General features: G+C 48.4%; 1 protein-coding gene across 5 annotated transcripts; it reads left to right on the top strand.

Annotated features, from left to right (window-relative positions):
• The first annotated feature begins 466 nt into the window (after nucleotides 1–466).
• Nucleotides 467–24,636, top strand: B4GALT7 (beta-1,4-galactosyltransferase 7). Of its 5 annotated transcripts, XR_011505707.1 has the most exons (9): nucleotides 467–623; nucleotides 4,205–4,567; nucleotides 7,311–7,536; nucleotides 8,644–8,727; nucleotides 8,993–9,097; nucleotides 9,621–10,122; nucleotides 22,588–23,925; nucleotides 24,028–24,186; nucleotides 24,353–24,636. XR_011505707.1 is itself a non-coding variant. In XM_044777588.2 (7 exons), exons 1-7 carry the CDS (start codon nucleotides 574–576, stop codon nucleotides 9,774–9,776), a joined length of 1,146 nt encoding a protein of 381 aa, XP_044633523.2. In that variant the 5' UTR covers nucleotides 487–573; the 3' UTR covers nucleotides 9,777–10,391. The 5 variants fall into 5 exon arrangements, 2 of the variants coding, with proteins under 2 accessions (XP_014690396.1, XP_044633523.2); XR_011505706.1 differs by lacking the exon at nucleotides 24,028–24,186; XR_011505705.1 differs by having other exon boundaries at nucleotides 22,588–24,636.
• The last annotated feature ends 114 nt before the right edge of the window (nucleotides 24,637–24,750 follow it).

Below are 24,750 nucleotides of genomic sequence, written 5' to 3'. Positions count from 1 at the left end.
GCAAAGAGATTGTGCCTTGACCTAAAGCAGCTGAATTGGCAGACTCAGGTTTCTCATCCAGTCAATAAGTCTTTAGTGCCTGACTCCTAACTACTACTTGGGGTGTCGGCTGAACCCAAGACAGCCCTGAGCTTGGCCTTGCCCCCTCCAAGCTTGTTGCGGAGGAAGAATGCACCTGGGTTGGCAGCAGGGATGCCCAGATGCTCCCCGCCTTCCCTTGGGAAGAGGAGGAAGACGCACATTATCCCACGGCGCTCGTTTGGAAGCCCAGAGTCTCAGTGCAGTCCGAGCCCAGTGACTAGAGCTCCCTGAGGGGCCTCAGTTTCTCGGAGTGTAGAGGGCAGCTAGCAGTCACTCGGGCGGTTGGAGCGTTCACGTGTTCCTCGCGCGCGGAACCTTTGACGCGGCAGCTTCGGGGAGCAGACGGTGCGGCCGGAGCGGTGGACCCAGCGGACCGAAGGGCGGGGCGGAGCGGCCTGGGCGGGGCAGGAGGCGGAGGCGCCGCGTAGGCCCGGGAGGCCGGCCCGGCCCGGCTGGGAGCTCGAGCTCCATGCGCCGCCGCCTCCCCCAACGATGTTCCCCTCCCGGAGGAAAGCGGCGCAGCTGCCCTGGGAGGACGGCAGGTGAGCGGCGGCGGCCGGTCCGGGCCCCGTCCTCCCGGGTGCCAATCCTTTCCGGGCCGGCCCGCGGAATGTAGGAGCCCGAGGCCGTCCTCTCCGTGTGTGCGGGCTCTCTGAGGGTCTGTGGTTCTCCTTGAGGGTCTCTGTCTCTCTCTATGTGGGTCTCTGTCTCTACCCGTCTCCGTCACTCCGGGGTTCTGTATTTCTCCGTTGATTCCCCTTTTTGAATTTCTGTTTCTGTCTTTACAAGTCTTTCTCTCATTATGGTTCTCTCTGTGTTTCTCCACTGGCCTCTGTCTGTCTTCGTGCGGTTCTCTGACTCCGTTGACCTCTCTCAGTGGATCTGTGTCTTTATGTCTCTCCCTAGTCTCTGAGGGTGTTTATTCTGGTCTCTGCCTCCCCCATCGCATCCATGTAGCCTCAGACTTTACCTGCCCGTCTTCATGCTTCCCCGTCATTTGCTGACCACCCAGAAGAACACAGCAGACAGAAGCTCTGTATGCTCTGCCTGGCGCTTACTAGGCATTCCTCACACAGAACATTAGTTCATTTCCTGTGCAGCTCTACTTGGATGGGGCCTGCCCCATGTCATTAGGTGCGAGCTGGACTCAGACCTTAGCTAATGATGTTTCCTATTAAAGTAGAAGGGGAATGGGGTGGGTGGGAGGCTATTTGGCCACTTAGATTTGGGAAGACACCCGCACTTCAGTCTTGAGATGTGCCCCCAAAACTCTTCTCACCCAGAACACATGATAGTGGGACTCCACCCAGTGAATGATACCTCATTCCCTTTATTTCTCTTAAGTTTGCCAGGTGCCAAAAGATTCCGGGATAGAACGGGCACGAGTCTTTGCCATTAGGGATTTTTCAGACTTGGTGTTGAAATAAGAAGAAAGAATACAATAGAAAGAAAGCCTGGACTGTGGAATCAGGCATGGACAGCAATCCTCTTTAATAGCCATGTGACCAGAAACAGATCACTTAATCCTTCTGACCTCAGCCTTTCCATCTCTGAAACAGGGATCATAACATCCACCCTGCAGGGCTGTACGAGGACTGAGGATGACACATGTAAAACTCTTGACGCTGTGCCTGACACAGAGGAGGGACTAGTTGTCTTCCAGTTACCTTTGCAGTTTGGAGGTTCTGTAATCAGAGCAGCTGATGATTCAAACCTTGTGTCACTAAGGTTTGTGTGAGGGAAGAAATGAAGGGTAACGGAGGAGAATTTCCATTTCCTGATCCATTTCCATAAGCCTTTGGAACATAGCCTTGTTCCCAGAAAAATGTATTGATGTCAGTTCGTACTTTTCACACATGGGTACAAAGATCCATGCAACAGATGCAGGCTAATGGAGCAATTAGAGTGCTAGCTCTAGAGCCAGCATACCTGGGTTTGAATCTGCCTCTTACTAGCCTTGGGCCTATAGATTGATGGAGACAAACTGCCCATCAGAGCAGGGTGGCCTGGGCCTGGGAGCAGCTAGGTCTGCACATCTGGAGTTGGCCACCAGGTGGCACCAGGAACAACAGTTCTCAGTGTCCACTGTCCTGGGGAATTGGGACTCAGCTCTGAATTCGGTTGCTCAGCGGTTTGGGCCCTTAGAGGCAGGATCAGATTGCCCATGGGAACGTGATCTTGGTGGGAAGAGGAGGCTGGACCGAAGGAACAGCATGTGAAAGTGCATGGAATGCCCAATCAATGCCGTACCGCTGGATAATAGTCACTGCTTCTTCCCCCTAAGGTGGGATATTTCCCTGTGTCCATCTCCCCGGTCTCCACCTCTCCCCCAGAAAGAGCCAGGAGGGCGAGAAAGAATCTGTAGAGGTTCCAGCCTTCCCAGGCCACTTGCAGGATTGGGCTCCGCTGATCCCCAGCGCAAACCCCCACCACAGGATAACAGGGGGTAAGTTAGGAGCCCTGCAAGGATGTCCTACCGGACCACCTCTCTGCTGCATGGGGGACCTGGCCTGGCTTCAGGGATGCTGGCTTCCAGGTTGGCAGTTGTGCCTCTAGAGAAAGGCAGGAGTTGGCCTGGCTCTAGTTTGTGACTTAAAGCATGCCCTAACTGCTTGAACACTTCCTGTAACTCACTTAGCAAGCCTTCTGCTGTCTGACGAGTGCTGGGGCCACAGATAGGAATCTGATTGCCTGTGGGTAAGGGCTTCAAAGAGGGAAGTACCAGATGCCATGGGAACACAAAGGAAGGAGCATGTATCTCAGTTTGCGTGCACATGGGGACAGGGGTCACACGGTGCTGGCCATGCTATTGGAGTTTGGTCCTGAAGGATCAGCTGGGGGGCTTCCAGGCAGATAAAATAAGGAGGGCATTTCAGGCGGAAGAAGCAGGCTGTGTGAGGGCAGAAGCAGGAAGGAGTATGGTGAGTGGAGAAGCTCTGAGTTAACCAGTATGATACCACCGGGCGAGTGGCAAGGTGTAACTGCAGATGGGGCCAGGTCACAGAGGGGTTTGACTGTCGGGCCAAGGGTTCTGCTATTATCTTGTAAACAGGGGAGGATCATCTGTGAGGTTGAAGGGCAAGGACCAGATGAGACTTGAGCTAAAAGAGAGGCACTGGGTGAGGAAGGAGCAAAGGGACACTTAGGCGGTAGAGTCTGTAAGACCTGGTAGTGACTTGGTGACTCGTAAAGGTTGGAAAGGAGGTTGCAGATTGTTTCAGGGGGAGTAGTATAGAGGAAGCTTCCCTTGTCTTGGATTCCTCAGCTCCTTCTCAGGAACTTCCAGAGAGAGGGACAAAGGAATCAGGCAAATTCCGCCTGCTTCTTAGTACTTTCTAACCGAAAGGGCCGTCTCTCACAGCCACACTACCCCAGTGTGTAAGATACTCAGCTGTTTTTCATTTCTGAAATGAGCCTAGGTGCTGTATGCAGCCCTTGTTTTTCTTTCCCTCATCTGTCTCTCATCTCTTGTCACATGGGCTGCCTCTTGGACTGAAGCTTTGAGACTCGTTCAATGAACTGCCACTGTCAGTTTGGCTTTGTATTGGTTTGGGGGCAGGTCCAATCTTTCCAGAGTAAACAATTGGTCTTTTCACGGGGACTGATGCCAGCACACACCTCTGTCTTGGGGAGCTTTCTGGTGTGAGAAGCAGGACAAAACCAAGGGGGTGAACTTGCAGGGGAGCAGGTATGGAAGGCAGTGGGTGGGGTCTCTAAGGCGAGACTCCTGCCGTCAGCTCAAGACATGAGCCACTGTCCTGAGGAGCGGCAAGTGCAAGAGACAAGGAGCCTTGTCCCTGCCCACGAGCAGCTCACGGTCTGACCAGGACTCACCCACAGAAAGTAAGAGAGCATCAAGGAACTGCGGCAGCTCTGTGACCCGAGAGTGGTCAGAGGACTTCTTGGAGGTGGGATGGCACAAGCTGGACCTAGGGTGGTAAGCAGGATTCTGATGCACAGTAGAAGCATCAGCAAAAGCATTAAAGTTGCTTCTGCACTAATTCCCAGGCGCTTGGGGCAGACAAGTCATGTGTGCCCTACTTGTGGGGAAACCAGAGAAGGGGTCTGTCACAAGGCCCCAGCTCAGCCCTGTCCTTCTGACCTGTCTCTGCTCTTGTCCTAGGTCCAGGTTGCTCCCCAGTGGCCTCCCCCGGAAATGCTCCGTCTTCCACCTCTTCGTTGCCTGTCTCCTACTGGGCTTCCTCTCCCTGCTCTGGCTGCAGCTCAGCTGCTCTGGTGACGTGGCCCGGGCAGCCAGGGGACAAGGGCAGGAGACCCCAGGCCCACCCCGGGTGTGCCCCCCAGAGCCACCCCCTGAGCACTGGGAAGAAGATGCATCATGGGGTCCCCATCGCCTGGCAGTGCTGGTGCCCTTCCGTGAACGCTTTGAGGAGCTCCTGGTCTTTGTGCCCCACATGCACCGCTTCCTGAGCAGGAAGAAGATCCAGCACCACATCTATGTGCTCAACCAGGTGGATCATTTCAGGTAGGGACTGCCTCCTGACCCAGCACCCCCTCTCCAGGGGCCTTACCTTGCCCAGGCCTCTCAGGGCCTGCTCCCTTTCTCAGCAGTGGTCCAATGCCAAGTGGGCCACCTGGGGCAGTGGCAGGAGCATGGGAGGGAGCATTCTTTCACTGGGCGTGATGGGAATTTTGGGGGAGGGCCCTGATCTGATATGCATTTTTAAAAGATCTCTGTGGCTGCTGTATGTGGAATAGCTTATAGCAGGACAAGAGAGGGGGCGGGAAGACCTGTTGGGTGGTTTCATAGTCGTCTGGGATGATGGTGTCTCGGCCAGCACAGTAGAAGGGTGGGATGGCTGTAGGGAATAGGGAAAGGGAGGGTCAAGACCAGGCTTTAAAGTTGTTCACAGTCTAGCATTATCCTAAAATCCTTACCCTTACCAAAAACTGCTCCCCTCCGTGGTCACAATTCAAGCTTCTCACACTTCACCCCCACCTCCTTTCCTGCCAACTCACTCCACTGGGAGACACACTCCAGCAATTCTTGGGCCCCACCAGGCCCTTTAGTCCACGGTCTTCCCAGTTTTCACTGCCCACCTTCCTCGTCCTCACTTTCTCCTTACCTAACTTGGATTCCGTGGCTCAGCATTAAAATCACTCTCCCGCACACGCCTCAACTCCCTTGCCCCCTTCTGCCTGGCATAACTTCCGCCTCACGAAACCCAACTCTGACTACTCCACATCTGCCCCTGGGTGGCTGGAAGTGGCCAGAGATGCTGCTCGCGTCGCTGACAATGAGCCCTGGCTCAGGAAGCCTTGCCTGGAAGCCTCGCGTTCCTCTGTCTGCTGCCTCCCCTCCCCGCGGCAGCCTTGCACACCTCCTCTCCTCACTCCCCCCATCTTCACCCTCAGCTGCTGACTTTGCTTTCTGTTTAGAAAACAGAACCAACTGGAAGAGAACTTCCCAAGTCCCTGCACCCTGGATGGGCCCACCAGCTTCTGTGCATGTGTCCCCGTGAACGCACTGTCCCAGCTCCTTCCAGGGCAGCACTTCCACTCTGGCACTGGATCCCTTTCCCCCTCTCCTACTCAAGGACATCACTCTAGCCGTTGGCTCCCTCCTCTCCCGCATGGTCAGTTTTCCCTCCCTCATGGAGCATTCACATCAGTTTACACACATACTGAAGTAGCTCCCATCTGAAAAGAAAAAAGGAAAAGAAAGACCCCCTTGATCCCACATCCCCCACAGCTGTCACCTCATTTCTCTGCTTCCCTTTGTAGCAAAGCTCCTTCCCTTTCGCTCTCTCAAACCTCTTCCACTCAGACGTTTACCCTGTCATGACACTGAAACAGCTCCATTGACATCACCAGTGAGCCCAGCTTGTTAATCCAAAGGCCAGTTCTCAGCCTTCATCCTGTCGACCTCTCGGCAGCGTTTGCCAAGTGAGTTATTTCTTCCTTCTTAAAACCTCTCCATTTGACCTCTGGGGCAGCTGTCTCGTTCTCCTCCTTCCTCACTGGCCACCCCTCCCACCTCCTGTGTTGGTTCTGCCTCATCTCCCTGATCTCTCAACCTGGGTGCTCCTTGCGGCTCAGTGCTTGGCATCCCCAGTTCTTGCTACAGTCACTCATTGGGGCATCTCGTGGCATTGAATCCCATCTCTTCTCCTGGTGACTCCCGAGTCTGTGTCCCTGTCCAGATCTCTCTCCTGAACTCCAGACTTGCACATCCAGCTGCCTGAACAACCATTCATTTGGTAGTCTCAGAGGCCTCTCAAGCTTAACTGGTAAAAACTGAATTCCTGATTCCCCACCCGCCCCAGACCTGCTTCCCCTGTCCCCATCCCCATTTCAGCACAGGGCAGCCGCACGCTTCCACTTGCTCAGGCCAGAAGGCCTTGGGGTCATCCTCAGTTCCTCCTTCCCCCGCTCACACACATCCAGTCCCTCAGTAGAATACGTCTAGAATCTGCCCACTTCTCACTGTCTTCACTCCCCTGAGCGAAATCACCACCATCTCTTGCCTGAATGATTGTAATGGCCTCTCAGCCCATCTCCCTCCAATGTTTTCTCAACACCCCGACTAGAGCAATCCTCTTAAACCCTAAGTCACAGGAAGCCCTCTGCTCTAAGCCCTCCAATGGTTCCCCATCTCGCCCAGGGTCAGAGCCCAAGTCTGTCAGGGGCCTGTCACCCTCTGACCTCATCCCCTAAGCCCCTCCATGCACTATGCCTGGCTTCTTGGTGTCTCCTCCTGCCTCAGGCCTTGGCAGTCGTTCTCCCTTCTGCTCCGAGCCCCATTCTCCCAGTTTCCATTGGGCTCATTCCCTCATGCCTTCAGGTTTCTGCTCACATGTCACCCTTTGACCCTGGTGCTCCCTAACCACCTATCTAACAGAACAGCCGCCCCACCCCAGCAAACTTTCTCCTCACCTGCTCTGCTCTTCTCCACGGCACCTCCCACTGTCTGGCTTCTTACCTACCTGCTTATTGATTTTGTCTCCTCTTATTAGAAAGTCAGCTCCTTGAGGGCTGAGTTTTGAGTTCTCACTGCTGCATCTCCAGAGCTCTCAACAGTGTCTGGCACACAGGAAGTGCTCAGCAAACCTTTGTGAGATGAGTGGAGGGGCAGACGTGCAGTGGGCAGCCCCACAGTGAAGGCAGGGTTGGGCTGGAGGGGGGTGTAGGCACTGGGGGTGTGCTGTGGAGGACAGGCTGTCATGCAGACTTTGGGGGAGAGCAAGGTCACTGCCCGCCCTGCACAGGTTCAACCGGGCGGCACTCATCAACGTGGGCTTCCTGGAGAGCAGCAACAGCACGGACTACATCGCCATGCACGATGTGGATCTGCTCCCTCTCAACGAGGAGCTGGACTATGGCTTCCCTGAGGCTGGGCCCTTCCACGTGGCCTCCCCAGAGCTCCACCCGCTCTACCACTACAAGACCTACGTCGGTGGCATCCTGCTGCTCTCCAAGCAGCACTACCAGTTGGTGAGGCCCAGCCCAGCGTGCCCTGCTCAGAACCAGGGAGCGCCCTCCTGGGTGGGGGCACTGGCAGGAGGAGCAGCAGTTCTGGGGCCCTGCGGGTGGAGGAGTCCTGCCTGAGCCCTGCAGGGGAACCCAGGAACAGTCAGAGACATGAGAAAGGAGCAGGGCTGAGCAAGTCAGCCAGGGAGGATTCTGCCACAGTGACAGAAACCCCTGTGCAAGCTGGCTTCAGAAGACTGGGGAAAGTGGAAAGCTCTGGGTAGGGCTGGGGATGGAGGGTCTGGCTGCAGGTACGGCCTGCCCAGCCTCTGAGACAGGTTCACCAAGGCACCATTTCACCTTCCATCTCTCAGTTCTGCCTTCTCTAGACTGGATTTATTTTCAGACATTCAGGATGCAAGGTGGTTATTATAGCTGCAGCCTGCATCCATCTAGGCCCAAGTCCACTGGAAGATGGAGCCCCCTTCCCCAACAGCCCAGATAAGAGCCCCAGAACTGCTTTGCGCTGGCTCTTGATTGGCCCGACTTGAGTCATGGGCCCATCCCTGAGTCAGTCACTGTGGCTGGGAGTGAAGGTGGGTGGGTGGGGTGGGAAGAACTGAGCGGCTTAGACCCCCATCTCCTGCTCCTCTCTTCAAGCTGTGGCTGAAACCAGCTTTATGTAAATGAAGCTCCAAGTTGGGTGTCAAAAATAGGCGTCTGCCGTAGAGCCAAACTGTCCCTCTCTCATACAGAGACCTGGGCAGAGCCACCGTAGGAGAAATGGCAGTATGGAAGCAGGCAGAAATCGAGCAGGAGTTGGCACTTCTGCCCATCACCAGCTCCCCAGAGAGGTCCCCTCCCACCAGTCAGACGCTTTTGAGAAACTAATCATCTCACACAAGTTCAAGGCCCCATTAGAACAGGCAAAGGGACTGGGATGTGCTGACTGTTCCCCCTGTACCACAGAGGTTGTGGGAACTGTAAGCATCTGGGTGTCCAGAACCACCAGGGGAGGGGGCCGGGCCTGGCCTGGCCTATCCTGGCTCGGGCTGGTACTTCCGAATAGTAGGAGACCAAAGAGCGCCCCTGGGAGGATGGGGCAAGTGACGCTGCCTATCTCTGTGTCAGTGCAATGGGATGTCCAACCGCTTCTGGGGCTGGGGCCGCGAGGACGACGAGTTCTACCGGCGCATCAAAGGAGCCGGGCTCCAGGTAACACCCCACCCAGGGCCCTGCCACCTCCTCCATCATCGTGGCTGCCCCAAGGTTTCCTTCTCTGTCCTCAGGTGAAGTTCCTGGGGCTTGGAGATGGCAGCCCTGGTTCCAATCCCAGCCCTGCCCCCTGACTAGCACACCACTTCTGCAGAATGGGACTGCAGGCCCCTGCCTGTGGCATGCAGTGGGAGTCCAGAGGACTTGTGTGAGGGCCAGGGCTCCAGGAGGGGCAGCCTGACCCAACCACCTTTGGCCTCCTTAGCTTTTCCGCCCTTCGGGAATCACAACTGGGTACAAGACATTTCACCACCTGCATGACCCAGCCTGGCGGAAGAGGGACCAGAAGCGCATCGCAGCTCAAAAACAGGTGCTGGCTGGTCCCTTGACTGGGGATGGACAGGTGGTGATGTGGGGAACCAACAGGCCCAAACAGTTCACAAGTTCTCCTTCTGCCCCAAATGGCCCCATCCTGCCCTGCTCGGCCCAGGCCAGTTGATGGGCATTCTGCTTGGTGGCTGCTCTGGGATGCCCTGCTCTGGTGGCGGGGTGCTGGGCACTGTGGGTCAGCCGAGACTTCAGAGTCCTTGCAGGCTGGAGAGGGGGCGGGTCTCAGCTGAAGGTGCCAGAATCGCAGCAGACCTGCAGCACAGGAGTCCCTATCCCTCAAACAGCCGCTTCTCCAGAAGCCAAGTTAGTCCAGCTGAAGAATCCCTGCTCTCCTGCCTACCAGTGGGGGGCAGCCGTGGGTGAAGCTTCACATCTCTGAGCAGCATTTCCTCCTCTCTTCAGTGGGAATCACAGGACCGCTGATGACGAGGTTGTGGGGGATCAGCGGACAGCTGGCACCCACAAAGCCCTAAGTATATGCTCTCTCTGCCCTCTCTTCCCAGGAGCAATTCAAGGTGGACCGGGAGGGAGGCCTGAGCACCGTGAAGTACCGTGTGGATTCCCGTACAGCACTGTCTGTGGGAGGGGCCCCCTGCACTGTTCTCAACATCATGTTGGACTGCGACAAGGCAGCCACCCCCTGGTGCACATTTGGCTGAGTTGGCTGGACAGTAAGGAAGCCAGTGCCTCTAGGCTGCACTGCCTCTCAGGACCAGGACCAAGCCTCAGGCCCCGGGCCAGCTCCAGCAGGATATGCAGTGGCCTGAAGTAGTGGACAGCAAGCCCTGTGTTTGCAGCAGCCCCACTCCCAGAGGCAGGCTTGAGCTGGGACAGGACACACACAGGGTGCCTGGGACGCTGCTGGCAATAAACAGTGATGGAAGAGGCTGGGATGTGGCTTCTGCCTGGAACTCTGCCCGGCCTCCTGCTTGCCCTGCTCTGCCCTCCTTCACGTGCTGAGACCTGCGGGCTTTTGTTCCTTCCCCGGGACCGCCTCCTGCAGAGGTACAGTTAGACCCCAGGCTGCTGACGTGGGTGGCCAGGGTGTTTGGGAGGGACACAGCTGCAGAAACCAGAATGCAAGCCCCACAGAAAGGGAACAACTGAAGCCAGCTCCAGCTGGATGTCACCATACAGGAGTGTGGGCCTAATGTTGCCAGATCTTCTGATTTTTCAGAAGAAACGAGAATTCTGGATTCTTAAGTGAAATCGGTTAATTTTAAAATGATAGCAATGAATTGAAACTTTAAAAAAGTATGGCAGGCCAAACAAAATGTGTTGTGGACCACCAGTTTGTCACCTGTGGCTTAGGGGAATGGGGTGGGGCAAAAGGTAACACCTCTCTTAGTTATAAGCTGGCAAGGAGTTGGGGCAGGGCTAGGGATGACACGGCCAGGGGAAGTCAGGTGGGAGAGAAGCCAAAGGCACAGGTTCCTGCCACCTCCCACAGCCCTCCAGGCTTTGCTGCCCTTCTGGGCGGTCTGACCACTGCCAGACTCTGGTGGGCTCTGACTCTGGGAGGAGGGCTTCATCCTGCCTCATTAAGATGCACAGAAACAGATCCACAGGACTGGACTTAGGGTAGGCAGGGTGCGTCGGCAATGACTCGGTCACGGCTTGAGGGACGGAGGAGCACATTTGTGCGATGGGAGGAGGAAGGTGGGAGAAGTAGGAGAACCCCTGGGGTGTTCCCACAGTAGGAGGGGGACTAGCAGTAAGCACCAAATGCCAGGGCGAGGTGAAGGAGGGGAGCTGAAGGAGGCCATGGAATCGGGGAGTGACCTGGAGGAAGCATCTGGAGGGAAGCCTGGGGCCAATGAGAGAGTGGGAGCAGAGGAACCCTGCAAGGTAGATCCCTCCTTCAAGGTGTCTGACTGCTAGAGATTTGGGGCAGAAGTCAGAGGAGACTTGGGACCAGTTAAGGTTGGTTTGCTTAACTGTAGGGCAGCTGAAATACTGGAGAGGGAAGAGATTGAGCTCCCAGAGTTCAGGAGGGTGGATTCAACAACTCTGGTCCAAAAACACTCTGTCTCTGAGGATGATCTCAGGGCTGCTCTGTGTAGTTGCACAGATTGTGCACTGTACAACCTGTGCGTAAGTCAAGAGATTTAAGCAAAGATGAGTGAAGCTTCAGGTTCCACATAACTGTTCAGATGTGTGACCGAGGGTCCTTAGATTGACCTCAACCAGCAGTTCAGCTTCACTCACTATGCTGAGGGGCAAATAACCATGGTTATGGTGCAGGGGTGATGGGAGGGACTTTCTCAACTTGAGGCCCAGGAGAGGGGAATTGCATACGTTCTGTATGCCAGTCTCCCTGTCTCTGTCGTCTTGGACTTATGTAACATGGGGGCATAACACCAGCCTCTTGGAGTTGGTGGGAATGGATGTGACATCAAAGCTCCTGGCTCTGTACTCATCTGTCACATAGGAAGACCTGAAAAATGGGGCGTTCCTTCCTTTCCACCTGCACCAGGGGAGTGGACTGAGCAGAAGAAAATCAAGATCAGCTGACTCAGCCTGGGCTGGGGCACCTCTCCAACCCTGCGGCCCCACACTTCCCCATGGCCACTGCCACCACCACCATCATCGAGGCATCCATGGTGATGCAGCCTGAATCTGCAACTCCCCTCACTCCCCAGCCCGGGCCTCCACCAGGCCGTTCTAGGAGAGTGGGAGACGGCTGAGCGGTGGTTGGCAAGGGGAAGAAGCAGACGGCTCCTCTTCTTTCTCAGCACCTTGGTTGCCTCCTCTGTGGAATGGAACTAACATCCCTGCCTCACTGCCCAGGGCGTGGATGAAATGAAGCCAGGATATAGGAGCACCTGGCACAGCGCTCGGCCCACGTGGTTGCTGTAATTGTAATGACCAGCACTTGTTGAACATTCGCATCAGAAATGCTTTGCGTTGCACTATTTCCCCTAAGCCTCTCTACCTCAGAGCTAGGTCCTATTTCTTATTCTGTTTTAGAGATGAGGATGGTGAAGGAGAGAGGTAAGTAGCTTGCCCAAGGTCACAGAGCTGATAGGTGGTGGAGCTTGGTATTTGTGCCCCTGGAATCCACCTTTAAGAGCCAGGTTCCCTCACCTCTGGCCTATACAGCAGGTGCCTGTGCACAGATGTTCCTTCCTCTCCAGACCTTCCCTCCTCCTCTGCTTAGCTGGAGAGGGCTGACAGGGAGGGTTGGCCAACATGGTCTGGTGTCCCTCCCACCTCTGGGACAAAAACAGGGCCATGAGGGAGATTCAGAGTGTCTGCCCCATGCCTCCTAGGCCTGGAGTAAGATGGGGATTTGGCTGTTGGAGAGGTCCCTTGGGGCATCAGTGGGACCCAGAGCATGGCACTGTGCCTGAGGAATGTACTGGTGCTTGGGGAAGCCCCCCACCCCTCCAAGGAGGCAAGGTCTTACTGGTGGAGTCAGTTTGCCAGTCAGGATGGGAAGGGTTTCTGGAGGGATCAGCATGTGCAAGGCAGAGAGACTGGAGGAAGCATATATGTTCAGGGACCTGGGAGTAGTTCAGAGTATCCCTAGTACCCCAATATTGTGCAGGAGTTGGGGGAGGCGGGCAGCAGAGGGAACATTAGGGGGAACCATGAGGATCTGAATGCTACACTGAGCAATTTGTACTTTATTCTGGGGGTGCAAGGTTTTTTAGTAGGGAGAGACATACGGTTAGATATGTGTTATAGAAAGAACCTGGAGGGCAGGATCCAGGTGGACAGTAGGGTACAGTCTGGAGGAGGAAGAGAGAATGAAGCCAGAATGAGGTAGTGAGGGTGGGGTGGGTGGGCAGTGTCTGCTGAGCCCCTAGGGTCTGTAGGAGCCAGGATCAATGTGTATACCATTGGGCCTTCCCTTCACAGAGGGTTTGCTTCCCTGCACACTCTTTCCCAGAAGGCCAAATGGATATACACTGCCTTTTTGCCATCTCAGCCCTCATGCCTTGAGAGCATTAAAAAACCAAAAAAAAAAGGGAAAAGCAACTTCTGGTTTCAGCTTCAACATCTAAAGGGCTTGTTAGTCATCATTCCCATCCTTACGAAAGGAAAAACTCAACAAACTGAAAAGGAACTACTTCTGTTGGGCTTATCAGAGAATTGAAGTTTCAGGGCAAACTGCCCCCCTAAAAGCTGGTGAGGCAGGAAAACACAGTCCCAGCCAAGCTCAGCTGACCTGGAGCAGAAGCTGCTGGAGCCACAGACTGGGAGGAATGCTTAAGTGGTGATTTTCATAAGTTGATGGAGGCTGAGTATGGTGAACAGCCAAGAAAAACCCCTCCTGTCTCTAGAGGGGGAAACAGAAAAGTAACCATTTAAAAACATGCGCACAGCAGTCTCCCTAAGGAAAGCCTTCTCTCAAGGTGAAAAGACTGTCAGAGTCTTATCTCACTTAGGAGGTAGGACCATCACCTAACTCCAGCCCCCTCTAGCCTTTCTGCTACACCTAAGGAAGGGGGGACAAAGCTCAGAGACACCTGTGAAGGTCACAACTGGGGACACAGACCCACTAAACGAGATTTAAGAGATTTAATCATAAAGTCATAAAATGCTTCCCCTTCCTTAAACCTTACCACCACATCACCAGGGTTCCAGTATAACAATAGTAGATTACAGCTGAAAGAGCTTCAAGTCACAGACTATTAAAGAAGAAGTTCTTGGGGAAACTCAAAGGCAGTAGAGAAAAACAAGGACACTAGAGGAATTTAAAGCCACTGGCACCTAAAACTACAGTAAATATTAAAGTCAGTCCAACTCCTAGGCAGACCGTCATCACACCTCACATTAAAGGTCTGTTTACATCAGTCCCTTTACCCAATAAATTGTATATTATAAGGCATCCTAAAAGGCAGGGAGGGGCCGGCCCCGGGGCCGAGTGGTTAAGTTCGCGTGCTCCGCTTCAGCGGCCCAGAGTTTCACTGGTTTGGATCCTGGGCATGGACCTGGCACCACTCATCAAGCCATGCTGAGGTGGTGTCCCACATGCCACAACTAGAAGGACCCACAACTGAAAATATACAACTATGTACTAGGGGGCTTTGGGGAGAAAAAGGAAAAATAAAATCTTTAAAAGGCAAGGAAAAAACAGATTAAAGAGACAAAGCAAACATCAAACCAAACAGACATGACACATTTTGGAATTATCAACTAGGAAATTTTAAATAAGACTAATACATTAGGAGCAGCCCTGTGGCCGAGTGGTTAAGTTCGTGTGCTCCGCTTCAGCGGCCCAGGGTTTCATCGGTTCTGATCCTGGGCGCAGACATGGCACCACTCGTCAGGCCATGCTGAGGCGGCGTCCTACACGGCACAACTAGAAGGACCCACAACTAAAATATACAACTATGTACTGGGGGGATTTTGGGAGAAAAAGGAAAAATAAAATCTTTAAAAAAACAAAAAGACTAATACATTAAGTGCTGTAATGGAAAAAGTAGACAGTATGCAAGAACAGATGGATAATGTAAGCAAAGAGATGGAACTCTAAGAAAGAATCAAAGGAGATGCTAGAAATCAAAAACACTGTAACAGCGATGAAGAATGCCTTTGATGGGATCATCAGTAGACTAGATACAGACAAGGAAAGAATCATTGAGCTTGAAGATATGTCTATAGAAACTTCCCAAACTGAAATGCGAAGAGGAAAAAAAAGACCAAAAAACAATATCCAAGAACTGTGACAATTTCAAAAGGTGTAACATGAACAATTGGAATATCACAAGGAGAAGAAAAGGAGAACAGAGCAAGAGAGACATTTCAAGTAATAATGACTAAGAATTTTCCAAAATTAATGGCAGACATCAAACCACAGATCCAGGAAGCCTAGAGAACAAGAAGCAGGATAAATACCCCCTGAAAATGAACCCCTAGGTTTATCATATTCAAACTGTAGAAACCAAAGACAAACAAAATGTTGAAGGAAGCTGTAGGGGGAAAAAAGCCCTAGCATACTTATACAGGGAAAGGGTAAGAATTACAGCCTTGTCAGAAACCATGCAAACAAGAATAGAGTGGATTTTAAATATTGAAAGAAAAAACTGCATCAGCCTAGACTTCTCTATCCATTGAAAATATTCTTCAAAAGTGAAGGAGACATTGTGTATATAGTAAAAAGCCACTGAGTTGTACACTTTAAGATGGTTAAAAGGGCGAAATTTATGTTGTGTGACTTTTACTGCAATGAAAAAAAATATGGAGAAATACTTTGTTAGATAAACAAAAAATAAGGATATTTATTGCCAGCAGAACTGCCTTGCAAGAAATGTTAAAAGAAATTCTTTAGTGAGAAGGAAATGATCTAGATATTAGATCTACATTAAACTTAGATCTACATTAAAAAAACAAAGAGTGTCAAGGAATAAATGAAGGTAATAGAATCTTCTATTTTTCTATTCTTAATTGATGTAATAGATACCTGTTCAAAGTAACAACAGCAACAATGTGTTGGAGGACTATAGTATTGGACTAAGTAAATGAATAATAGGAATGTTATGAAGGTCAGGAGAGAGGAATTGGGAATAGCTTGTTATAAGGTACCTGTACTACCTGTGAATGGTAAAGTGTAATTTGAAAGTGGACTTAGATTAGTTGTAAATACATATTTCAAACTCTAGAGTAATGAGTTAAAATGTTTTAAAAGAAGTGTAATTGATATGCTAACAAAGGAAAGAAAATGGAATCATGTCAGATTCCAAATTAAAACCAGAGATGACAGAAAGAGGGATGATAAGAAAAAGAAACAAGGACAAGTGCAACTAATAGGAAATGGTTACAGACACGGCAGATGTTAATTCAATTATATAAATCATTTTAAATGTGAGGTCTAAATATACCAATTAGAAGACAAACTCAGTAGACTTAAAAAAAAAAAAAGACTTGGGGCTAGCCAGGTGACATAGTGGTTAATTTCACACACTTTGCTTTGGCGGCCCAGGGTTCAAGGGTTCAGATCCCAGGCACAGACTTAGCACTGCTTGTCAAGCCACACTGTTGCAGCATCCCACATAAAATAGAGGAAGATTGGCACAGATGTTAGCTCAGCAACAATCTTCCTCAAGCAAAAAGAGGAAGATTGGCAACATATGTTAGCTCAGGGCTAATCTTCCTCACACACACACACACAAAGACTCAACTATATGTTGTCTACAAGAAACCCACTTTAAAGGCACAAATAAATTAAAAGTAAAGGGATAGAGAAAGAAATAGAATGCTAACACTAATTCTGAGTACCTATATTAATTTCGGACAAAGCAGACTTCAGAGTAAGGAAAATTATTGTGGATAAAGGGAGGCATTATATAATGATAAAGGGTCAATACTTCAAGAAAACATTGTTAAATCATTAATGTGTATGCACCTAAAAACAGAACATCCAAATATGTGAGGTGAAAACTGATAGAATTGCCAGAGAAATAGACAAATCCACTATTATAGTAGCTGACATCAACACCTCTCTACCAGTAATTGACAGATCCAGCTGGCAAAAGATCAGTAAGGATATAACTGGATTGAACACCACCATCAATCCATTGAATCTAATTGACATTTATAGAATACTTCATCCAACAACAGCAGAATACACATTCTTCTCAAGCTTACATGGAGCATTCATCAAGGTAGACTACGTACTTGGCCATAAACACACCTTAACAAATTTAAAAGAATGGTAAACATACAAAATGTGCTCTCAGATGAAATTAAACTAGAAATCAAAATCAGAAACATAGGTGGAAAATCTCCAAATAATTGGAGATTAAATAAAACACTTCTAAAAACCAGATGAGTCAAAAATTAAAATATTCTTGACTAAATGAAGATGAAAGTACAACCTATCAAAATTTGTGGGATGCAGTGAAAGTAATGCTTAGAGCAAAATATATAGCATTGAATGCATATATTAGAAAAGAAGATATAAAATCAATAATCTAAGCTTCCACCTTAGGAAACTAGAGAACAAAGACCAATATAAGCCTAAAGCAAGCAAAAGAATAGAAATAAAAATGAGTGGAAATCAATAAAATTGAAAAGAGGAAATTAATAGGAAAAAAATCAATGAAACCAAAATCTTTTCTTTGAAAAGGTCAATAAAATTGATAAGGCTCTAGCCAGCCTAACTAAGAAAAAAGAAAAGACACAAAGTACTAATATCAGAAATGAGAGAAGGGTCATCACTACTGATCCCATGGATGTTAAAAGGATGAAGGAATATTATGATCAACTCTATGCCCACAAATTTGATAACTTAGATGAAATGCACCAATTTCTTGAAAGACACAAACCAAAACTCATAGAGAGGAAATAGATTATTTGAATAGGCCTATATATATTATAGAAATTGAATCAACAATAATAACTTTCCAAAAAAAGAAATCACTAGGCCCAGATGGTTTCACTGGTGAATTCTAGAAAACACGGAAGAAAGAAATGATACCAATTCTCTAAAACCTCTTCCGGGAAATAGTAACAGAGGGAATACTTCCTAACTCTGCCTGTGAAGCTAGCATTTCCCTGATACCAAAACCAGATAAAGACATTAGAAGAAAGGAAAACTACAGACTGATATCTCTCAGGTACATAGATCCAAAAATCTGTAACAAAATCTTAGCAAATTGAATTCAACAATGTATTAAAATAATTATACACCACAACCTAATGGGATTTATTCCATATGTGTGAGATGGGTTCCACATTTAAAAATCAATCATTTGTAATCCATGACTTCAACAATCTAAAGAAGAAAAACTATACAATCATATCAATAGATGCAGAAAAAGCATTTGACACACTCAAACATCCATTTATCATAAAAACTCTTAGCAAACTAGGAATAGAAAGAGACTTCAACGTGATAAAGAACATCTACAAAAAATCTACAGCTAACATCAAGTGAGAAATTGGATAATGTCCCCTAAGATCGAGGACAAGGCAAGAATGTTCCCTTCACCATTCCTATTCAACATCATTCTGGATGTCCTAGCTACTGCAATAAGATAAGAAAAGGAAACAAAAGATACAGATTTGGAGGAAAGACATAAAATTTTCTTTGTTCACAAGTGACGTGTTTGTCTATGTAGAAAATCTCAAAGAACAGACAAAAAAAGTCGAATTATTGTGATAATGGTAAGGTCACAGGATACAAGGTTAATATACAAAATTCAATTGCTTTCTGATAAACCACAAATGAACAATTGGAATTTGAAATTTAAAACTCAGTATCATTTACAATAGCACCAAAAAAAGAAATGCTTAGGTATAAATCTAACAAAATATATAGGATCTATATCCAGAAATCTATAAAATTCTGATGAAAGAAATCAATGAAGATCAAATAAACGGAGAGACATTCTGTGTTCATGGATTGGAAGACTTAATATTGTTAAGATTTTAATTCTTTCCACCTTGATCTATAGGCAATCCAATCCCAGTCAAAATCCCAGCAAGTTATTCTGTAGATATGAACAAACTGATTCTAAAGTTTGCAAGACCCAGAACAGCCAACGGGGCACTGAAGAAGAACTACGTTGGGGGACTGACACTGCCTGACCTCAAGACTTACTACAAACTATAGTAAGACAGTGTGGTATGGGCAAAAAATAGACACATACGTCATTGGAACAGAACAGAGAGCCCAGAAACAGACCCACGCAAATACAGACAGCTGATCTTTGATGAAAGAGTAAAGGCAATACAATGGAGCAAACATAGTCTCTTCAACAAATGGTGCTGGAACAATTGGACATGCATATGCCAAAAAAAAAAAAAAAAGAATCCAGACACAGACCTTCCACCTTTCACAAAAATTAACTCAAAACAGATTGTAGAACTAAATATAAAAGGCAAAGTATAAAACCTCTAGAAGAAAACATAAAAAAAATCTAGGTGATCTTAGGTTTGGCAATGAGTTTTTAGATAGAACACCAAAACTATGATCCATGAAAGAAATAATTGTTGTTAGATTTTATTAAAACTTAAAACTTCTGCTCTGTGAAAGCAACTGTTAAGAGACTGAAAAGGCAAGCCACAGACTGGGAAAAAATATTTGCAAAACAAATATCGGATAAAGGTCTTATATCCAAAATATACAAAGGATCTTAAATTTCAACAATAAGAAAATTTAAAAACAAACAAAAAATGGGCAAAAGATCTGAAAAAACACTTCAGCAACGAAGATATACAGATGGCAAATAAACATACGAAAAGATACTTAACGTAATTTGTCACTAGGGAATGCAAATTAAAACAACAATGAGCTACTACTACACATCTGTTAGGATGGCTAAAATAAAAACCCTGACAATACCAAATGCTGGTGAAGACGTGGAGCAGCAGGAACCGCTCTCACCGTTACTGGTGAGAGTGCAGATTGTTAGATCCACTTTGGAAGACAGTTTGGTAGTTTTCTACAAAGCTAAACATAATCTTACCATATGACTCAGCAGTCTCACTCCTAGGTATTTGCCTAACTGATTTGAAAACTTATGTCTACACAAAAACCTGCATGTGAATGTTTATAGCAGCTTTATTTATAACCAACAAAAACTAGAAGTGATCAAGATTTCCTTCAATAGGTGAACCGATAAACAAACTATGGCACATCTGTACAATGGAACATTATTCAGCACTGAAAAGAAATGAGCTATCAGGTCACAAAAAGACATGGAGGAACCTTGAATACATAGTGCTAAGTGAAAGAAGCCAGTCTAAAAAAACTACGTATTGTATGATTCCAATTATATGACATTCTGGAAAAGGCAAGACTATAGATACAGTAAAGATATCAGTGCTTGCCAAAGGTCTGGGGAGAGGAGGGGAAGGTTGACTAGATGTATCACGGGAGACATTTGGGTGGTGAAACTACTCTGATGATACTGTAATGGTACATACGTGACATTATGCGTTTGTCAACACCTATAGAACCTTTAGCACAAAGAGTGAACCTTCATGTATGCAAATTTAAAAAATCATTTAGGAGGTCAGAGAATCCCAGGAAGGAATGCGGACTATGACAAGAGAATTTAACTGTATTTAATGTACAAAACCACCTCACTGAAGGGGGAGGGGGAGAAGGTGCTGACCTAAGTAATGCTGGAAATAAGTGGTGTCTATAAGACTAAAGGCAAAAGGAACTGCATATGAGCACTGTCCTCTAGTTAGGAAAGTTGTTTCCCGTGGGAATATGGAGTCTGGGATAGCAATTCCAGATACCAGAATCGAGCAATTAAGTACATGGATGGCAGAGGTGGGAGCCAGGTTTCTCGCTGTTGGAGTGGGGGCTTATAAATAAGCAAAGCAGAAGACAAGAATGATCCATGTAGTAATGGACTGGAGTCGGATACGCCAGTGTGACCCACATTCAGTTTAGTGCAGATAGGGTGGCTACATATATAGAAATATTTACAGATGTATGTGCATACACAGGGATCATACACAAATATGTTTCCTTGTTCTGTCAGCTGAGGGGCCTAGGAGCAATGACACTGCAGGAGCAATGAGCACAGCTGTGCCCATATCTTGGTTCCTATTACCATTCTCCAATAAAAGGAATCAGGGCTCCCTGGAGAAATGGCTGATTCTAGGACTGAAATGGGAAATTTACAAAGTGAGTCTGGAGCATCTTGTAGTTCCAGAAGGTAAAGAACTTTTAAAACAAAGAAATTGGTGGGGATATATCAAAGGAACACAGGTGGCAACTTCCAGGGCTCTCAGTGGCCAAAGCTGGGACAATTTGAGCAACAAAATAAAGTAGGATTGGGTTATGACCCAATGGATAAAATAAATATCCATGCACCCATATTGAGAAATAAATGATTGAATAAATAAGTGGGGGAGAAGGGACAAATGTCCTACACAGAATTACTCCAGATAATTTATGTAGATACTCTGCCCTCAAGGAAGGGGACCATAACTACCCATCCTTAAGCATGCGCTGCACATAGTGACTTCCTTTCAAAGAGGAGAGTACAGAAGATGGGGCGGGGGAGATTAGCTCTACAGTGAAAAAACCTGACAAACACTATCCCAGCCAGTTGATCAAGGTCAACATCAACAGTGATAAACCATGTTGACAGTATGTACCGTTGGTATGTTGTGATGAAAATAACACTTTATGGCTGTGACCTTCCTCCCAAAAATCCATAACCCCAGTCTAATCATGAGAAAAACAGCAGAGAAATTCCAGTAAAGGGCATCTTACAAAGCACCTGACCAGTGCTCCTCAAAACTATCAAGGTCATCAAAAACAAGGAAAATCTGAGAAACTGTCACAGCCAAGAGGAGCCTAAGGAGACATGACAATAATGTAATATGGTATCTTCGGAGGGTGGAAGGGATAAAGGGGCACATGTGTATGGTGACGGATAAAAGCTAGACTATTGGTGGTGAACGTGATGCAATCTACACAGAAACTGAAATATAATAGTGTACACCTGAAATTTACACAATGTTATAAGCCAATACGACCTCAGTAAAATTTTTGAAAATGTAATATGGTATCTTCAATGACATCTTAAAACAGAAAAAGGACATTAGGTAAAAACAAACGAAATCTGAATAAATTGTGGCCTTTAGTTAAAAATAATGTATTAATATTGGTTCATTAATTGTAATAAATGTACCATACTAATTGAAGATGTTAATAATAGGTGCAAGTAGATGGGAAATTCTCTGTAATATTTTTGCAATTTTTCTATAAATCTAAAACTGTTCTAAAACATAAAATCTATTAAAAGGGGTACAATGTGCCCGAAGTCAACAATACTATATTGTGCACTTAAAAACTTTTTAGGAGGATAGATCTCATGTTAAGTGTTCTTAACCACAATAATAATAACTTTAAACTACCATATAGGAAAAAAGGGAGGGGAGCAAAAACTGAATGGTGAGCGCCAAGAGGAGACAGCTTTCAAAGAGCTTGGGTCTGAGGGGCCCGGCTTCATGGAGGTTGAGGCAGGGTTGGTCTTGAAGGCATGTTTCCCTCCCACTGGTTTCCTCTCCTTGTCTTGGACCCTTGCCCAGCCCCCAGCCCCAGCCCGGGTTCTGCTGTGGCGCTAGAGAACAAACAGAAAGAACTTAGGTTAGGGCAGGGGACATTTGGCAATGTTTAGAGACATTTTTGGTTGTTACAGCTGAGGTGGCATCTAGTTGGTAACAGACTGACAATGCGGTCAAACATCCTACAGGACAGCCCCCCACCACAAAGAATTATCCAGCCCCAAATGTCAACAAGGCCACTGTTGAGAAACCTGGGTCAGGGAAGGGCTTCTGAGGGTGCTGGGCTGCATGCAGGGCAGTGGAGGATGGATGAGAGGAGGCCCTTCCTTAGCAGGCGCCAGGGCGATGCTGGGCTCCCTCAGTACAGGGACCTCTGAATCAGAGGGGGTCCTCCCTGGACTGAGGGTGGGAGGGAAGGTGGCTAAGGCCAGAAAGAGAGACTGTCTAACTGGATTACTTATGTGGGTGAATGTTTGGTTCCAGGACCAAGCAGAAGAGGCTCCTAGAAAGAAGCTGAAGAAGGAGTGCCCAGAAGCTTCCGACGAGACACGAAGTGAGGAGTACCAGGGGCCCGCAGGAAGGGCTGCCCTGTGGACACTGACAGTTCTTCCAAGGGCTGGGGATGGCCCTACCCCACTTTGGGAAGAAATCTTGTTACTTTGGGTCTGGAACAGGGCGAGTACCAATCCTCCCGAGGTTAAGGAGTCCTTAGGAAGAGGGGTCAGGCAGGTTTGACGTGGTGGAATCCCCCACAACCTGTACACCACACAGAGAGAAGACGGTGGGTCTGTTCTCGAGTATTTGTTGGGTTTGTTGCTTTCACTAGAGAGCCAGCTGCCAGCTGGAGGGACTCAGTGGTGCCATTTCACAATGGCCCTATCACCTAAGGCCATGGCTGTTGAGGGAGCAGTCCTGCCACCCACCCAGAGGCAAGTTGGAGGCTTGGCCCAGGACTGAACTGGTCCTCCTGGACCTTTGCTTTCCCCAGGCCGTTCTGGGCACATTCTCCATCCAGCCTACGGTTCAAGGATGTAGTGGGGTTTGATGGCAGAAGAGGAAAGGGAATCCTGTGAGATACTGTGGTCAGCCCTGACATTGAGTAAACCAGACATGTTAGTCAGGGTTATCCAGAGAAATAGAACCAATAGCCTATATAGAGATATGTATCTCTATATATTAAGGAATTGGCTCACGTGATTGCCACTCACGGGACAAGGGAGTCTCAAGATCTGAAGGGTGAGTCGGCAAGTTGGAGACTCAGGAGAGCTGGTGCTTTTGTTCCAGTCTGAGTTTGAAAGCCTGAGAACCAGGAAAGGCCCCGATGGTGTGGCTCGTGTCCAAAGGCTGGCAGGCTCAAGACCCGGGAAGAGCCCATGTTTCAGTTCAACTCTCCTGCTCAGTTCAGTTCTCTGCTCTCCTGTCCTGCCCTGAAAACCTGGACCCCCTCCCCCACACCTGGCTCCATCTTCTTTGTTCACTTTCTCCATCCACCTTGTTTACCTGTGTGCCGGCAGCTGCCATGCTTCCTGCCAGTCTTAATTCTGCTTCATTTAAGCTCATTTGTACCAATTTCCTTTTTAAGAACAACCCTTGCAGTCCCCTGAAGAGCAGCACCTGTTCTGGGCGGCTGTTTCCCTTTTCCTAATTAGCACAGAGGAGCACGGGGAAGGCGCTCCTGAAGACGCAGTTGCCTCCTCCCTGGGAACTCAGTGGAGCAGAGCCCAGCTCCCAGGCCCGATGTTGGTGTTTCCCAGAAGCCCCTTCGCCAGGACAGGAGGAAGCCCAGAGCAACTCAGCTGCTCAGTTCCTTCCAGCCTTGAGGTCAGTGGAACATGCTGTGAAAATTCTGGATTTTAAGGATGGGAAGCCCAAAGTGCTTTAGGGCCTGACCTGCCTCCTGAGGTGACTTTTCCTCCCTCACAGCTGTGACCCACCCTGTACCCTCATCGCAGGGGCTTTAGACCTCAGACAGTCCTGGGGACCAGAAACTGGAGCAAGAAGGAGGTTCAGGACCAGTGTTCGAGTCCCAGGGACTGTTTTCTTTTCACCCTTACAGCATACAAACCAGACGGCCGCATCCAGGTCAATTTTTGCCCAACCACAACTGCCCTTTCTGTGTAGCAGCCCAGAATCTCACCCCAGCATGGGAAAGAAAACAGCTTCCTAACACATTGTCACATCTACCCCTCACTTTCTGCTGCCTTAGAAGACTCATTAACACATAATTAAATCATCTTGCTTTTCATAGAAATGAAGCCAAAGCAGGAAGTGGAGGAGGCAGAGACCGAAGGGCCAGTGGGCTTATGTGGAAGGAGAGCAGTCCGTAGGCCTGGGTCAGCCAGGCCGCTGGAACTGGAGCTCTGGCCACAGCCAGAGGAAGCGTGAACCCCTCCCCCACCGTCAATTCACTGCCGCCTCTGGCAAGTCACTAAACCTCTCTGAGCCTCAGTTTCCACATCTTTAAGCAGAACTTTTAATACCTGCCTCCCTTGCATGGCTGCTGAGAATAAACAAGATAGTGTAAATATCTGATAAAGTGTGTGGTATCTGACACATGAGTACCCAATAAATAGTAACTTTTGTAACCGTTGAAAGGCTTCAAAAGAATGAATGGAGCCATCTGTATGTTGTTGCATAAAGATTCAC

Source organism: Equus asinus, chromosome 9 (assembly GCF_041296235.1).
Source record: "Equus asinus isolate D_3611 breed Donkey chromosome 9, EquAss-T2T_v2, whole genome shotgun sequence".
Taxonomy (NCBI): domain Eukaryota; kingdom Metazoa; phylum Chordata; class Mammalia; order Perissodactyla; family Equidae; genus Equus; species Equus asinus.
Note: the sequence above shows the minus strand (reverse complement) of the source record. Positions and strands in the feature narration are given on the sequence as shown.

What these genes read in the sequence shown, in the direction of transcription:
- B4GALT7 (XM_044777588.2), top strand. Translation starts at nt 574, where the DNA reads ATGTTCCCCTCCCGGAGGAAAGCGGCGCAGCTGCCCTGGGAGGACGGC. An exon ending in CTGCCCTGGGAGGACGGCAG is followed by an intron (nt 624 to 2,365) that starts GTGAGCGGCGGC and finishes CTTCCCCCTAAG; the next exon opens with GTGGGATATTTCCCTGTGTC. An exon ending in CCAAGCAGCACTACCAGTTG is followed by an intron (nt 7,537 to 8,643) that starts GTGAGGCCCAGC and finishes TCTCTGTGTCAG; the next exon opens with TGCAATGGGATGTCCAACCG.